At 42.5% G+C, this 15373-nt stretch overlaps 2 protein-coding genes across 3 annotated transcripts; one reads left to right on the top strand and one right to left on the bottom strand.

The window, feature by feature from the left end:
- The first annotated feature begins 71 nt into the window (after positions 1 to 71).
- On the top strand, positions 72 to 9014 carry scarf1 (scavenger receptor class F, member 1). The gene is made up of 11 exons (XM_008306390.1): positions 72 to 257; positions 655 to 716; positions 839 to 940; positions 1355 to 1895; positions 1989 to 2207; positions 3872 to 4000; positions 5150 to 5256; positions 5355 to 5466; positions 5717 to 5841; positions 6700 to 6837; positions 6960 to 9014. Exons 1-11 carry the CDS (start codon positions 157 to 159, stop codon positions 8081 to 8083), a joined length of 2760 nt encoding a protein of 919 aa, XP_008304612.1. The 5' UTR covers positions 72 to 156; the 3' UTR covers positions 8084 to 9014.
- vtna (vitronectin a) lies at positions 8624 to 15042 on the bottom strand. 2 transcript variants are annotated; one of them, XM_008306391.1, is made up of 8 exons: positions 14978 to 15037; positions 14120 to 14239; positions 13582 to 14028; positions 12228 to 12367; positions 11995 to 12151; positions 11734 to 11886; positions 11184 to 11657; positions 8624 to 9588 (listed from the first exon to the last, which is right to left on the bottom strand). In XM_008306391.1, the coding sequence occupies exons 1-8, from the start codon at positions 15030 to 15032 to the stop codon at positions 9467 to 9469; spliced, it is 1668 nt and encodes a 555-aa protein (XP_008304613.1). In that variant the 5' UTR covers positions 15033 to 15037; the 3' UTR covers positions 8624 to 9466. The 2 variants fall into 2 exon arrangements, with proteins under 2 accessions (XP_008304613.1, XP_008304614.1); XM_008306392.1 differs by lacking the exon at positions 14120 to 14239 and having other exon boundaries at positions 14978 to 15042.
- Between the last annotated feature and the right edge of the window lie 331 nt (positions 15043 to 15373).

The raw sequence follows: 15373 nt of genomic DNA, 5'->3' as shown, positions 1-15373 counted from the left end.
AAGGAGGGAAGGGTGGAGGGCAGACAGAAAGAGAGATACTGCCTCTCATTGTGCTCTCTTCTAGAAGTAGCTGAGAGGAAAGAAAGAAGTCAGGACCAGACACAAAGAAAGAAAAGACATTTGGTGGCGAGTTTTGTTTTCAGACTTTGCGTGGAGATGAAGTTTCTCCTCGGAGCTCTGGCTGCTCTGCTCTGCTGCTCGTCGTCCTCAGCACACACTCTGGATCCTGCTGGGAGGAACGTCTGCCTGGATACGAGGTACACTTCAACTTTACCTTCACTCACACCTGCTGCTTTTTTACTGTTTTGCTAAGTGATGACAGCAGGAGCCAGCTAAGTATAGCAGACTGTGACTCAAACTTTTTTGGCATCCCCGGGAAAGGCTGAGAAAATCAGTGAATAAAAACAGTTCTTGTGATAAATTTCAGTCACATGAGAATAAATTTCTCAAGGAGCTCCACCTCCTCAAAGAGCAAAGGACTGTTTTGAGCATATTTTTGGGGTTTATTTTAGGCTAAATCTTCCAGTCTTCTTTCCTTTTGCTTAGTTTCTCAACCTATTTCAAGTGGTTACAGTAGATTTTTAGACACTGCAGTGTTTTCTTTGGTAAGTGTCACATTTGTCCGGCTGATTTAATTATATCCTGAATATTCAGGGACCCCTCCAACCTAGTGTGTTGCACTGGATGGCGTCAAAATGGAAAAGAGTGTACTATAGGTGAGTTTAATTACTCAAATAAACTGTCGGAATTATCTCATGACTGCCTCCATATTTTATTTGGTTTCTTGGTTTTTTATTCATTGTATGCCTTGTGTGTGTGTGTGTGTGTGTGTGTGTAGCTGTATGTGAGGGTGAGCAGGCCTGCCTCAAGGATGAGATCTGTGTATATCCTGGAGTGTGTCGCTGCTCACCTGGCTACTACGGAGCTCAATGTAAAACACGTGAGTTACGATCAACAACAGCAGCTGTTTTCCATCAGTTGATGGATATAATTCTGTTTAGAGAATAAATGGAATTGCAAACAACTCACTGACATCTGAAATGTGACATGGATGTAACTAGATATTACTGTTTTGTCAGGGGGACAAAACCAAAAACACAGAAAAGCAATATGTTGTATTTTACATATTACAGTCTTTTGAACAATCTTAAAGAGTGGCCAGTAACTATAGGTGTCAAATCTAGGGGAATAAAAAAAGTAAAACTTTGTAATGTATACTGTAAGTGTCATTTATAGTACCAGTAACTCAAGCTTTACAGTGTTTCAGTAAATGTACTTTTCACTACTGTAAATACACATTTTTGTATAGTGTCACTGTTCAATGTCTCTCCTGTGTTTCTGTGGGTTCTACCAGGCTGTCCTCCTGAGTTCTGGGCTTCAGACTGTCGCCAGGTGTGTCAGTGCTACCCACACGGTCGCTGTCATGCTGCCACAGGTGAGTGCACCTGCAACCTCAACCGCTGGGGTCCACAGTGCCAGAACACCTGCAAGTGCGCCCGCCATGGCCACTGCCACCCCGTCCACGGAAACTGCACCTGTGACGAAGGCTGGTGGACGTTGAGCTGCGCCAAGCCGTGCCAGTGCAGCAACCTGCGCTCTGTAGGCCTCAGCTGTGACCAGCTGACGGGCCGCTGTCAGTGCCACAGGGGCCACTGGGGGCTGAAATGTCAGGTCCCCTGCAACTGCAACCAGTCGCCGTGTAATCAGCGGACTGGTGTGTGCGAGTGCGAGCCAGGCTCATGGGGACCCAGCTGTGACCGCAGATGTGAATGTGACTCCACACACAGCAGCTGTGACCCGGCTACTGGGCAGTGTCTGTGCCACCCGGGATACCAGGGAGTCTTCTGTAACCAGCGCTGTGAAGATGGGACGTATGGTAGCGGCTGTAAAATGAGGTAGGTGTGTGTGGAGGTAAAAGGTCCTCCAGGACATATAGTTTTTCATGATTGACTCTGTCTGGCTGTACTGACTTTATCTCCTATCTCAAGGTGTGGTTACTGTAAAGACAAGCAGCTGTGCTCTATGACTGATGGTGTGTGTGCCGCCTGCGAGCCCGGTTGGAACGGCACAAGATGTGACCGACCGTGTCCATCCGGTTATTACGGCGACGGCTGCAAAGAGAAGTGTCCACGTTGCAGAAATAATGCACCTTGTGACCCAACAACTGGGAAATGTAGGAGCTGTGACCCTGGATGGACTGGACCCAGGTGTGTATGCATGTTTGGGGCAAACACAAGCAACAAATCTTTCATACTTTACAAGCAATTGCAGGCAAGTGCTTTACTATATGCTGTGTGTTTTGGGTTTTTCTTTCCTTTAGCGTGTTATAGCTTTTATGTGCGTGTACAAGGTCAACAAACCTACAAAGTCCCCACCAAAGGGAATTTTGGTCTCAGAAACACTACTTCTACCTGCCTGAAACACCTTGTTGAAGTCCAGGCCATCACCATGTAACACATTTAGACATGTAACGCCTGTCTACTGTTTGGTTTGACAGTTTTGCAGTCAGTCATTATTTCCTCACTAGAGGCACTTCTGCTAGGGCTGCATTACTGCACTCAACAGAGCAGACGAGGCGTCATGGGAGGAAAATCGTAAAGAGACAGGAGCTAAAATAAAGGATTTTCAGACAGAGGCTGAGAGGAAATGCTGCAGCAATGTACAGTATGAAAAAAAATAGTGAGTTTTTTGAACATTAAAACATCTAAACATATTCTAGTGGTCCCCAAAATAAAATCAGAAACCTATAAATGTGCAGAATATGGCCTCTTTAATATAACTGCAGCCTACAGCAAAATGAAATCAACCGACTCGATCTGACGGGTATTAAGAAATATGCTGTAATCAGTGTGCCTGATATTTGATTCCAGACCCCAAAATCAGCCATAACATATTTGCATTGCACCTACCCTTATTTATTGATGAAAACTCATATTCAGCAACACAGTCTGTACTGTTAAAGTTTATAGTTATTTCTGTCAGAAGTTACATTATCATCCTTTGATTGGATCTGGGAACAGAAAACACTTCTTCACTGGTGCGTACTGCTGTTTGTTGGTGGCTCCAACATCCGTGAGTTGGCTCCCAATTCCCAGATGAACAATGTAGTCATGAAATGAAACCCAGAGGGCACAGGGTGGTGGGAATTTGGTGTAAAAGTTTAAAACAATTCTAATAATGACTTTGTCTATGAAGCACCTTGTAAAAACAGAGTTTACATAGTGATTTGACAGACAAGGAGAAAAGTGAATACTCAAGAGGACATTATTGTAAAAAAGAAAAAAAAAGTTGGTCAGGCTAAACAGAAGAAAAAACGACGGGAGAAGAAAAAAGTGGAGAAATGGAGTTCAACAGTAAAAGATACAAAATGCAGAATTTCAGCATAAATATACAAAGCTGAACCTGTGAAAAAGAAAGAGTTATCAAATCAGCCACTGCTTACAACTACGTTTCCATGTGAGGAACAGACTGCAAGTTTCAACTCCGTGTGCGAATTTTCATATACATGGAAATCAATGCAAACAGCTAACTGGAAGGAGGAAATGGTATGCTTTGGAAAAAGTTGGCTGCAACACAATGCTTTTTATAGTTAATATGCAAAAACATGGAAAACTAATACTATGATCCGTGTAGTCTCTTGTAACAGGTAAACAGTAACTCTACCTGATCTCTGCTTGCAAAATTAAAAAATAACCAGGTTACACAATGAGTATGCTGGTAAAGATTGTGTGTGGTTGCTGAGTGTTTGTATGACGAAGAAGTATTGAATGGACAATATTCTAAATAGAAGAAGAATCTGTCTAAAGCATCAAACATGCAGTGAGATTCGTGTGTAAGATTAGAAATCTACATTATTTGTGTCCTTGCCCAGGTGTGAGGAGGTCTGCCCTGACAGGACGTTTGGAGACGCCTGCAGCTTCCTGTGTAGCCCCTGTTTCCACGGTAACTGCCATCACGTGACAGGAAGATGTGTCTGTCAGCCCGGCTTTCAGGGTGAGAGGTAAGCTGCCTGGTAGAGTATCAGCAGGTTAATAAGAGCCTTCATTCTTGAGGCCGGCTGACGCTGGAGTGTGCATGATGAATCTGTGTGTAAATATTTAAAACTGAGAGAAATACTCTAAAATAATGTTGGAGGTTTTGACCCCAGTGTAAACTAAACAAAACTAACTAGGCCAACCCAAAAACAAACATCACAGTTTGTTTGCCAGAACGTAGGAACTGCATATTCTGTTTTCCCATGCAAAAACTGATTAGACCATAGAATTCAACAAATCAAACCAGCAATGCAGTTAATTTGCAGGGAACAGCTACAGGAAAACAACTCACTGACATCTGAAATGTGACATGAATATGACTGGACACCACTGTTTTGTCAGAGGTAATAAAGTAAAAACATATAAAGCTACTGATTTAATCTTCAACTATACAATTCACTGTATGTGTGCCTGTAAAAAACAAGTCATTGTGACTGTTTTAATGCTACAAAAGCTTAGTAACTGAGTGACCCACATCACATAAATACGACTGGAGCTGTAATGCTGCAACTCTAAAAATAAAAAAAGAAAAATAAAACCACCGGATAAACTATTACCACTAAAAGTAAAGCAACTCTTTACATTGCCCAAATGTAGATTACCAGGACAAACATAAGGTTTTGGGCTTTCTCTTTTCTGTAGTTACTGCTTTCTTGCTGTTTTCTTTCATGTTGGTAAATTCAAATCTCCTCTGACATCTGCAAAGAACAGTTGGCCTCAAACAGCAATGCAATCATGAACTATGCTTTCATAAGCTCAACCCTGAGGACAAACAGTAGGCAAATGTGAAATGATTCATCTGGTTTTCTTTCTTAAACCTAAACAAGGAGACATTTCAAACAAAGCCAGTTGTATAATTGAAGGTGATAACAATTAGTATGCTTTAAGAAATAGCTCAGGGTGTTGTTACTGTTGATGTTAACTATATAGAATTTAAGGTTAGCGGGTTCAAACATGCAAAACCTCCAGCGTGTCCCCTTAATTTTCTTTCCAGGGTTTATTTCTCATTACACGCTCACTGAGCACTAAAATAGATCATGACTCAGTGCTTATACACAGCCCTTTTTGTCTGCTGTGGTGATGTAATTATGTGATTTGATGTTTTTTTTTTCCAGCTGTAACAGTAGCTGTCCTGCCCTGCAGTTCGGTCTCAACTGTTCCTCTCTCTGTGACTGTGGTGAGGGGGTCGGCTGCCACTCGGTCACTGGAATCTGCCCCAACAGTAGGTCCATCCATGCATCACCCACCCATCCATAAATCTAAGTGTAACATTGCCGTACAAACCAAAAGAGCATCACGTGTTGCGTTTGTGTGCGTCAGGTGGTCGAGGTGCTGTACTTGCAGGCGTGCTCGTTCCTTTGCTCCTGTTGCTCCTTGCTGTGCTCTGCTGCTGCTTGTGCTGTGGTGGAGCTCCTGTTGATGGCAAAGACAGGTCTGTTCTCTCTAACATTCACCACTATTATGTTCACTTAGGATAGACGTAAGCCAGGACACAACTGCACTGAGCAAAACAGCAATTTCTCCCAACCTGCCATCACAAATTTGAATATACTTCAATTATCAAGACATTTCAGGTGGTGGAAAGATCCTCAGTCTGTACAACAGGCAAAAAAACAGCTATAGAGCCTCCCAGTAATTTAAAATATCCACTATAAACTGTATATAAACCTTCTTTCTTCTAGGGCGGCTGTGGCTGAAGGCGGCTTGTCAGTTCGCATGAAATATCACGTCTACAGCGTCCTGGCAAACATTGGTGCTTCCCTCCCCTGTATCTCTGACTGGTCCTCTGGTCTGCCTCGAGTCACTGGTTAGTCTAACTACACAGCATTCATACTGTAACACAGTAAAACACTGTCATTCACTGATGGTGCACAAACTCCAAAAGTGGTACTTATTGATAGAGTCATTGTGGTACGGCAGAGACTAATTTGTAAATCACCATTATCGTTTGAGTTCTTCTAAAACTTCACTGCCTCTAGAGAACTGCCTTCATGAATTATGACCTGTTACTGTGGTATTCCGTGCACTTGTTGAAGAGTAGAGTTGAAGTGTGAAAAGTCACAGTTCAGTTCCACAGATATTTAACTGTAGTTCACCTCTTTGTTGCAAAAAAATAAAAACAAATGTTGGACTTGAGCTATTTTGCAACTCGGGTTTAAATACAACTCTTGCCTTATGAAATCAATGCATTTTTATATTACAGCTTCTTGAGAATTAAATTAAATAGATTTTTGGTTATAAAATAATTTTTTTCCTTTGAAACGTCTACACCTCTATGTTTTGATTAGTGAAACATTAGAAGACAAATTGCTTCAGTTATAAAGGCAAGACAGTAGTACTAAAAATGCAAAGTGTCCAATTCTTTTCCAGATTTCCTACCAACATGTTTCATTTTATGAGCATATGTTGCAGCACTGAAAGTATTTTATATCAAACTCACTATATAACAGTATGTAATAGCAGAAGATCAAAAAAAAGTTTATCATTACAAATTGCAAATTGAGAGAATTAAATGAAAAGTCCTGGAGCCCCTTGAAAGTAAATGCGTCAAAATCTAACTTTAAAAGCCTAAAACCGTTTTATTGAGCAGAAGTTGTGTATGGATTTGACTCAACTTGATGTTTTATGTCATTGAACCTACTTTGTATGCCTCTTATACCCACAGTGTCTCACCATGATCCAGAGCTGACCTTCAATCACAGCTTCATCGAGCCTCCATCCTCCGGCTGGGTGACTGAGGGGTCGTCCTTCGACAGTGATGAGGAAGAGGGAGAAGCTCTCTACTGTGTCCCTCCAAGAGAAGGTAGGAGAAATACTGCTCATCAAACTGTACATTGCCCTCTCTTGGTGGTGAGCAGGACTGTCAATGAAAAAATGCAGAACTCCTGCCATGCCTTGACTCTCCACTCTCTGTGTGTTTGACAGACATCCCAGCCGTGGCGGGTGGTGAGTTCCAGGAGATGAGCTCCAAGTGTAACATGTTCTTGGATCCGTCAGGCTTCAGCAGCGAGGACATCGCCTCCCCCTTCAACATCCCTCGCACCTCCAGCATTGCCAAGTCCAAGCGGCCATCCGTCTCATTTGCAGAGGGAACCCGCTTCAGTCCCAAAGAGAGGCGTGGCTCTGCTCAGGACCCCAGCGGTCTCCCACGCAGCAAACCCAAGTCACCCTGGGGGGTTCTAATGCTGTCGGCCCTCCAAAGTCAGGGAGGCGCAGCTAGAACTGGAGAGGAGGATGGAGCTGAGGGTGAGGAGAGGGAGGATGAGGTGGATGAGCAAGTGACCGACAATCAGGAGACAAATTGCGAGGTAACAGAACAGGATGTGGACAGAACTCCATCTCGGGCCACCCTGCAAGTTCCTGCTGCATCTGGAAGAAGACGGACTATGTCCAACACTGCTGCTAATAAAGGGACCCAGCTGCCAACATCTGCCTCTGATGCTCAGGTAGGGGCCTCACATAAAGTCACCACAGTGTACGTGACTGTGGGTAAAGCAGGTAGGCCCGTAACGAAGGCAGAGTCGAGCTCCGAAGGCCCCGTTCAGGCCATGCTGCGAAGACTCGGCAGCCTCCAGAGACAAAGAGAGCAGGATTCTGGCAAACCCAAAACAAAGGGAGCCGAAGGGGTCACCAAACCACCCAGGAGGAAGCTGGGAGCTCGGGCGAGTGTGTGGGAGCAGGGAGGGCCCTCTGGAGGGGAGGCTGGTGTATCTAAGCCAATCAGGAGGAAGCACGCCTCCCACAGCTCCACCGACACAGTTAATAACGACACTCCACCAGCAGAGAGCGCCACTCCAAAACGCCCACTCTCGTCTATTTTGAAGAGCGTGCCGGAGTTGGCCTCAGCTGACTCAGGGTCAGGTCTGAGGGTCGAAGGAAACGAGAGGCAGAGCAGCGACCCGAGTGCAGGACAAACTGAGAGCGACTACCTGACTGTGGGACCAGCAGGAGACACCGTGAGCCTCACTGAGGTCATCGCCAACAAGGGAGCGGTGGTCAGTGTGATCGATGAACCCTGCTATGAAAATGTCCTTATTAAACACTCATAACCTCAGAGAAACCGTATCAGCAGGTCTAGTAGAAATGAATACTTAGTATTCTGTTGGAACTTTACAGACACAAAGGACATGACGAATAAGTAAATTACAGCTCTTTGAATTGTGGTGTTTTTGTTGCACAGTTCAGTTCAAGTGCAGCTCACATGATTACATCATTGCAGGATTTGGAAAAAAAAAACATATTGTTTTTGTCTAAATTCTACACTATAAAGACAAAACTATAATTTATATTAGATTTTCAGCTTAAAATATACATGGGTCAGGAAGAGACCAGATTGCAGGTGTGGTATTTGGGTAATTCCTAATAAGAAAACCTCTTGTTGCTTTGCTTTCATTTACTTCAGTGACTGATGTTTTTAAGTGTAAACATACAAGTACTGTAAAACGCTACTGAGTCAGAAATGATAAACACATATAAAGACTAGAGGGAGACAAATGACAAAAACATCCGTACAGCTGGAAGGAAAGTGTCTGACCAGAATGTGTGTAACTGTGGAATTTATGTATGAGAAAAACATCTGAGCCTGCTTCTGTACTGATGGATATTTTATTAGTCATGAATGAAACACAAGAACAAACTGTAACAGACTGTGAACTCAACAGGGTTGTTCTGTCTCTGTGTATTATTGATTTATTCTGTTGTATTAGTCAGTAGAAGTAAAAAAAAAAAAAAAGGTGGAAAAAAGGTTTCACATCTGTCAAAGTGTCTTCGAGCATGCAAGCTGCTGTCACAGCACTCTGACCTCTGATGTGACAGTAACATAATGTTGGGTAAAAAAAAAACATTACTACCGTTTGTAAGTATTCTTGACCTTGCAGCACATTTTTGGAAGAAACCTCCATAAACCCGTGTTATCTTTTGTTATTCACTGTATATATGTCTATGATGAAAAATGAGAAAATAAACATGTTACATTTTGTAGATACAGGATTTGGAAAACATTAGTGATTATGACTCTGACAGCTAAGCAATGAGAAGCAGTATTTGCAGTTTTAAAACCTTATAGTGTTGCAGTAAAACATCTCTTTTTATTATCAGAATGTAGTCTAAGATTTAGCTGTTGCTTTCAGGCTGGTGAAGTTCTGGGATCACACATTTGCAGTCTCTAGTTTTCACTATCGCTGGGTTTCATAAAGTCAGCTTGTGCTGAGAACAGATGAGATAACTACGGAGTTCAGAAAATCAGCCCGCTGAACTTTGACCGTGAACACTATGTGGACTTTGACTGAGCTCCAATATTTGCTGAAGTTGATTAGCCGCTAGTTACTGTATGAACATGTTTGACACACTTTCCACCCTCAACACAGTCAGTGAAAACAATTCACCTGCTACACGCCAATTTCAGCACAGTAAAAACCACAGAATATTGAAAACTACTTCTTCTCGGCCCCAGTGGTGTCTGAACAGCCGAGCCAGTACTTGGCGATGGATCTGGGGTACGGAGGCATGGCGGGATCGACTCTCTTAGTCCGGAGGTCCGCTCTGTAGTATTTATCTAGAAAACACATGAACAAGACAGTCAATCATTTTATCTTTTCTTTTTTCTTGCGAAAGACTTCTTGTAGCTTTGTAGCTGTCATCCACAATTTATTTTGTTCTTTTCTGGCTGTGAGTCACTTTTTCCAGCTCTTCACACTCAAAACCTGCTTTGCGTCAGTATGTGGAGGTGTCACAGCACCTCTTTACTATTTGGTGAATCATAAGCCTTAAACAGCACAAAAGATCAAACACAAAAGTACTCTAAAAGTGAGTGTAAAAGTGCACTGCAGTAATTTTAGGCATCTGTTTCTGTGTCATGTGAAACTAGTTATAAAAAGTCTTCAGTGGGCGAAACTGAGCTGCGGAAAGTTTGATCAAATTAGCTCCTTTCGCCTGTCACAGCTGCACGTCTGTTCCCAGGGTCAAATAAATGTCTACTGCTTATTTTGAAGCTTTTGAACCACCAAAGCACTAACTTGTATATACTTACGATATGTTTTTATTATTTGGACAAAGCTGCAGAACTTTATATGTGACTGAATCAGAGAAATATAAATCTATTTTTTTGGAAGGACGGGTGATGCCTGCAGCATTTTGAGATGAAGATGTCCAGCTTTTGTTTTGCATCCATCCATCCCTTCCTGAACTGTGTCTGTTGTTTTACTTGCTCTGTGTATTCTTTGTAGCTTCTTTGGATGATCAAGTTTAAATGGACTTGATTTAATCAGGGGATATGTTGGACTTTATTGTTGCTATTTTTGTCATCATGGCTATCATGGTACATTTAATATTTAATTTCCTGTTTTACTAAAAAAAATTAAAAATAAAATAAAACATTAATTGGCCAACAGATAACTGTTTTGATATTTGTTTAAATATGGTAATTTATCAAACATTCTCAGGTTTTATAGTCTCCAGGCCTGCACAGTCAGACCATTCTACATAGCACTAGTGAAGTTTTATGTCGAATAGTCTGCTGCACCTCATTATTATTATCTGGTATGTTTCTTTAAACCAACCACGGCCACTTTGGTTGGAGAAAAGAACAGGATGCAGCAACTGTGTTCACTCAAAATAATGGGGAAAATGTTTTGGTGGAAAATTTTCATGCAGGGAGGCCAGCAGTGTGCTTAAAATGGATAATTTATCAAAATAAACTAGCAGGGCTGCCTGACTGCACAATTCAAACCTTCAGTGAAACCTGAGCTTTCTAGTGCGGAGGCTGCTGCTTGGAGGTTGTTGTTGTTTCCTGGAGTGAAAGGTATTTTGAAAATGGTAACTTGTAAATAGTGGACGGGCAGGAGAAATCTGAAAAATGTGCGGCCAGTAGCAGGCCTGTGTAAGCCCGACTACACGGCCTTAAATGTGATGGTTTACTGATTTTCTGTTGTATGACGGTAAATAAATATCTTTAGATTTTGGACACAACCAATCTAAAGACGACATCTTGGGTTGTGAGACATGCATTTTTTCTATTTTCTGACATTTCATACACTAAGCATTTAATCAGTTTCTCTATCAGTGCAAAGCAGGGTTGAAGACTGATGAATTAATGTTTAGTTGCTGTGAAATCGGACAATCCCATTAAGGAATCTATCCCTGCCGTGTTACCTCCTTTAAAGAAGTAGACGCTCTGTATGGGCAGATCTCTTTGGTAGTAGTCCCAGTACTCTCTGGAGTCGTAGTTGCCTCTGTTGTTCTGGCGGTACCGATCCCTTCTTCTGTCCTGGTCCCAGTCTTGATCCCACCGCCTGTCCCAGTCTCGCCCAAGCCTCTCCTCCAGTTCCATCCTCTTCTCTGCCATCCTCATACCTAGCTCCATCCCCCTTTCAGCGAAGTTCTGACCCATGCTCATTCCCCGCTCAGCCATGGAGTCCCAGAAGGCTGCGCGGTTTCGCCTTCTCTGACCCCACTGACGTCCGTTCTGCTGGTACTGCTGGTCTTGCTGCCGACCCCACTGCTGGTCTCTGCGTCGTGACCTCCAGTTGGTGACGTAGATTCTTCCTGCCATGGCAGCATCCAGTGGAGGCTTGATGCCCTTCCAGTCCTTGTCAATGAAGTGGTGACTGTCGTGATGCTGTGGCTCTGAAGAAGATGAAATAAGTTGAGCTGCCACACTCGACTGCTCTCTTAACAAATGGTCTATAACTTCACAACTCACGCTCGGAGAAGAGATCGCTGAAGTACCGCTCATAGTTGTTGTAGTAGACATCAGTGTAGTGCCTGAAAGTGGTGGACGGAGACCTCTCGGACATGGTGATACACTCCTCATGGGATGGCTGGTGCAAAAACTCATAGGTGTAATACTGGTCCGCTGGAGAAGCCAACAAGACAGCAAATGACCATTGGTTGAGGCAGTGGTATGAATCAAATACTACAGAAATAGTTGGAAATATATAAAACACATAGTATCTGGACAAACCTTTGAAGAAGTAGACCTTTTCTTTTTTATTATGGCCGGGGGCAGGCAGGGCGAACGCTGCATCTACATGATCAGGAATCTTGTCAAAGCCAACGCTGATATCTCGAGGATAGTCGTCATCCAGCACACCGTTGTCAAACCTCCAGTACTTGTTTCCCTGAGGAGAGTTTTGATTCATTAGTAAAGCAGGAGCCTTTTATACACATGTGCAAGGTACATTTCTGTACCCCTACCTTAAAGATGTAGGTCTTCCCCTGACAGTTGACGCGGGTGAACGCAGCATCAATAGGCCCGCTGATGCCCCACACATCCTTAATGAGCTTTGGATAACCGGGAAGCACCGTCTTCTGGTCCAGTTCAAAAAAGTACTCCCCTGGAAAACAGAAAAGTCATAGTGCACTCCTTGTTATACCTGCACAATTAGTTCAGAATGCATTGGCTCCAAATGAAACGCAGAACTTCTAACTCTGTTTTCAGCCCCTAGGCCACTTAGTCATCCTCACAGTTACTCCTCAGGCCTCCACTCACACCTTAAAACCATTTGGTTTGGCAGTTAAGCTTTTTTGGTTATCGCATTCAGCTCTGGAACTATCTCCACATTAAATCCAATCCAGTGAATCCAGTAAATTTTCAATAAAAATTTGACACTCACCTTTTTTTCCCTGTTGCTTTTAGTTCTTTCTGTAGCTGCTTGTTTTGGGCCCACTCTAAGCTCTTTTGCTCATTCTGCTGTTTTGCATTGTTTAGTTGACAGATTTGAATCCGTTTTCTCTTCTACTCTTTTGCTGTTATAGTATAATCTAGCCAGTAAGCTTTACCTGAGCTATCCTGCTCATCTAGTTGTTGCCACATGCTCATCCTTGTCCTTTCCTCCATGCATTTATATGCACTGTTGCATGTTATGAACTTAGTGTTTTCTCTTTCTTGTAGTTTGCATTTTGTTCATTTCCTGTCCTCTCTCTCACTAAACCACTCTGCAGCTATTTCTGGCTGTGGAGCTTCACATCTGCATCTACAGGTCCCACCAATCTGTCCAATGTTTATGTTCTCTTGCTTGTTGTCTTTTCGTCTTTACTATCCTGTTTTCTCTCTTCTCTTTACTCTCACCCCAACAGGTCAAGGCTGATGGCCACTCTCCCTGAACCTGGTTCTGCCGTAAGTATTTTCCTATTACAGGGGAGTTCTATGCTTTTACATAGAGAATTTTTGGATTTGTTTGGTTTTTTAATCTATGGTTTTGTAGGGTCTGACTTTTAAATTAGTCAGGTAGATCTGTATTTTATATGATATTGTAGGAGGTTAATTGTATTATTTAAACTGTTCAGGTAAATTCACGACAAAAATAACATTGTAGGATCTTAAACTTAATACTTAAACTCTTTGGTTAATTTGTAACACCAATCGTTTTTCTCTACATTAAAGCATTTTTTGCTTAGCTGCTGTTGTTTTAAACGTTCTGTAAAAATAACAGGGGCTCTTCTATATCAAAAAGTACACATAGTGACAAAACATCCAAGGCTCTGAAAGTTGTCAGAAAGAAATGTGAATGGCTTCAACAATACTTTTCATTTTCAGCCACTTGCTCACCTCTGAAGGCGTAAATGGATCCATTTTTAAGCTGCATGAAGGAGTCGAAAGGCCTCCCGCTGCAGACCTCAGCGTCTGGGTCGGGGGCAGCAGTGGTGGATGCAGGGACAGGAGTAGTTGTCTCATTGCCAACCTGTGGAGCTGCAGTCGTGCCGGAGACGCTGCTTGTTGAGGCACCTGTGTCTGCGACCTGTGTTATCTGTGTAACAGGGGCTCTCTGGATTGTGGTGTCAACCAGTTGTGTGGGTTTGGTCATTTCCAGTGTGGTCTCTGGACGCTGCTGTGGTCTGTGATTGAAGTCCAGGATGGGACGCTGCGTGGGCCTCAGTTGCCGGCCAACGGCTGTAAAAGCCTGGTCGTGTGCTGGACGCCCAGGGGTTGCAGTTGGGCCTCCGAGCAGCTCGTCATCATCATCATCCTCTGCAAACACAAATGTGTCCCCACGAGCTGAAGGAGGACAAAAGGGACATCAGCAGCCATCCTTCCCTGCACCATTCAGAGTGTTTCACAACTTGACTGAACAAGTGAGGTTTCTTACTCGTCATACCACAGGTGGCCTCAAAGTCAGAGCAGCAGCTTTTGTAATACTTGCACATGGAGTCACACTGGCACGTCTTCCGAGAGTCAAAGCCATTTTCACAGCGACTCAAACAGGACTCTTAAGATAAAATGATGTTGTTCATTCATTGGAATTTTACACCGCCTCTGTCCATTTTTTTGTTCCTCTGGGCAAATTAATCTCCTCCTTAGGATAATAAAGTTAACTTTGATTACAGTCCCCATGAGACAGAGAATCATGGGACACGTTGTTCTTCTTATAAATGATATCTGATTCTATTTTAATATAAAATGTAGTTGGTTAGTTGATCGACATATTTCACAAATATTTTCGTAATGGTTTAACTTAACATTCACAGATTCAAGCTTCATTTACATGATGATTTTAAATCACTTAAAATGTGAGTTTACTGTAATTTTTGGCCAGCTGATTAAATGAAGCAAGCAAATTGAAGACATTGTTTTGTGTTCTGGCCATTTGCGATTCAGTTTTTTTTTTTTTTTTGGACATCTTATGTACTGAAGAGTTAGTAAATTACTTGTAAAATGATAAACAGATCGGCTGTTCATAAACATAATTGTTAGTAGCAGTGCTAACAGCAATAAATATGTTTACTTGTGAAAATGCAAGGCACCCAAATGAAACATCTCTAACAAATAAAAACAAATTTAAAGGAATATGTTGGTTATGTTAACTCCTTTCACCAATATGCAGCTGGTATTAGAACTATACTAACTCTAAATAGGCCTACTGAAACACGCTAGCCTAAAACTGAAGGAAAAACAAAACCCCTTCTCTGTTTTCTGACAACAAATAGATTTTTAATGTCATACTCACCGTCTGCTAAAGTGTCAGCGAGCACAGCGAGCAGCAGGACGACCCAGAGCTTCATGTTGCCTCCGCTGAGCGAGAGGACAGAATGAGACAGTAATGATGGACCATGAGCTTCCAATCATTGGAAACATGTGTCAGTCACCCCACTTCCTTGTTTGCTTTAACCTTATTTTTTCAACTTGAGCAAATAAACACAGAGAGAAAGAGATCAATAGGAAACAAACGTTTAAGCCGTATGACAATCTGTTGTCCTCTGACCCAGTTGCATTTTAGCCACAGTTTATGGGTCATTAAGTGGCTGCAGAGAAGTGCTTTTCTTATATATGCTGCTTAATTAGCAATAATATTCTGTGTTTTTTTTATTACCTGGGTTCAGCTCAGGACAAGACCTGAGTCTAG

This window comes from Stegastes partitus, unplaced genomic scaffold, assembly GCF_000690725.1.
Source record: "Stegastes partitus isolate 25-593 unplaced genomic scaffold, Stegastes_partitus-1.0.2 Scaffold3651, whole genome shotgun sequence".
Taxonomy (NCBI): domain Eukaryota; kingdom Metazoa; phylum Chordata; class Actinopteri; family Pomacentridae; genus Stegastes; species Stegastes partitus.
The sequence above is the reverse complement of the archived record's forward strand: the minus strand, read 5'-3'. Positions and strand labels throughout refer to the sequence as shown.

Bases quoted from the DNA above. Each gene is read 5' to 3' on its own strand.
- vtna (XM_008306391.1), bottom strand. From the start codon at position 15,032: ATGAAGCTCTGGGTCGTCCTGCTGCTCGCTGTGCTCGCTGACACTTTA. The intron at 14,240-14,977 runs GTGAGTATGACA...TTTTATCTTAAG, and splicing joins CGCTGACACTTTAGCAGACG to AGTCCTGTTTGAGTCGCTGT. The intron at 9,589-11,183 runs GTAACACGGCAG...TGTGTTTTCTAG, and splicing joins CGTCTACTTCTTTAAAGGAG to ATAAATACTACAGAGCGGAC.
- scarf1 (XM_008306390.1), top strand. From the start codon at position 157: ATGAAGTTTCTCCTCGGAGCTCTGGCTGCTCTGCTCTGCTGCTCGTCG. The intron at 2,208-3,871 runs GTGTGTATGCAT...GTCCTTGCCCAG, and splicing joins CCTGGATGGACTGGACCCAG to GTGTGAGGAGGTCTGCCCTG. The intron at 5,467-5,716 runs GTCTGTTCTCTC...TCTTTCTTCTAG, and splicing joins CCTGTTGATGGCAAAGACAG to GGCGGCTGTGGCTGAAGGCG.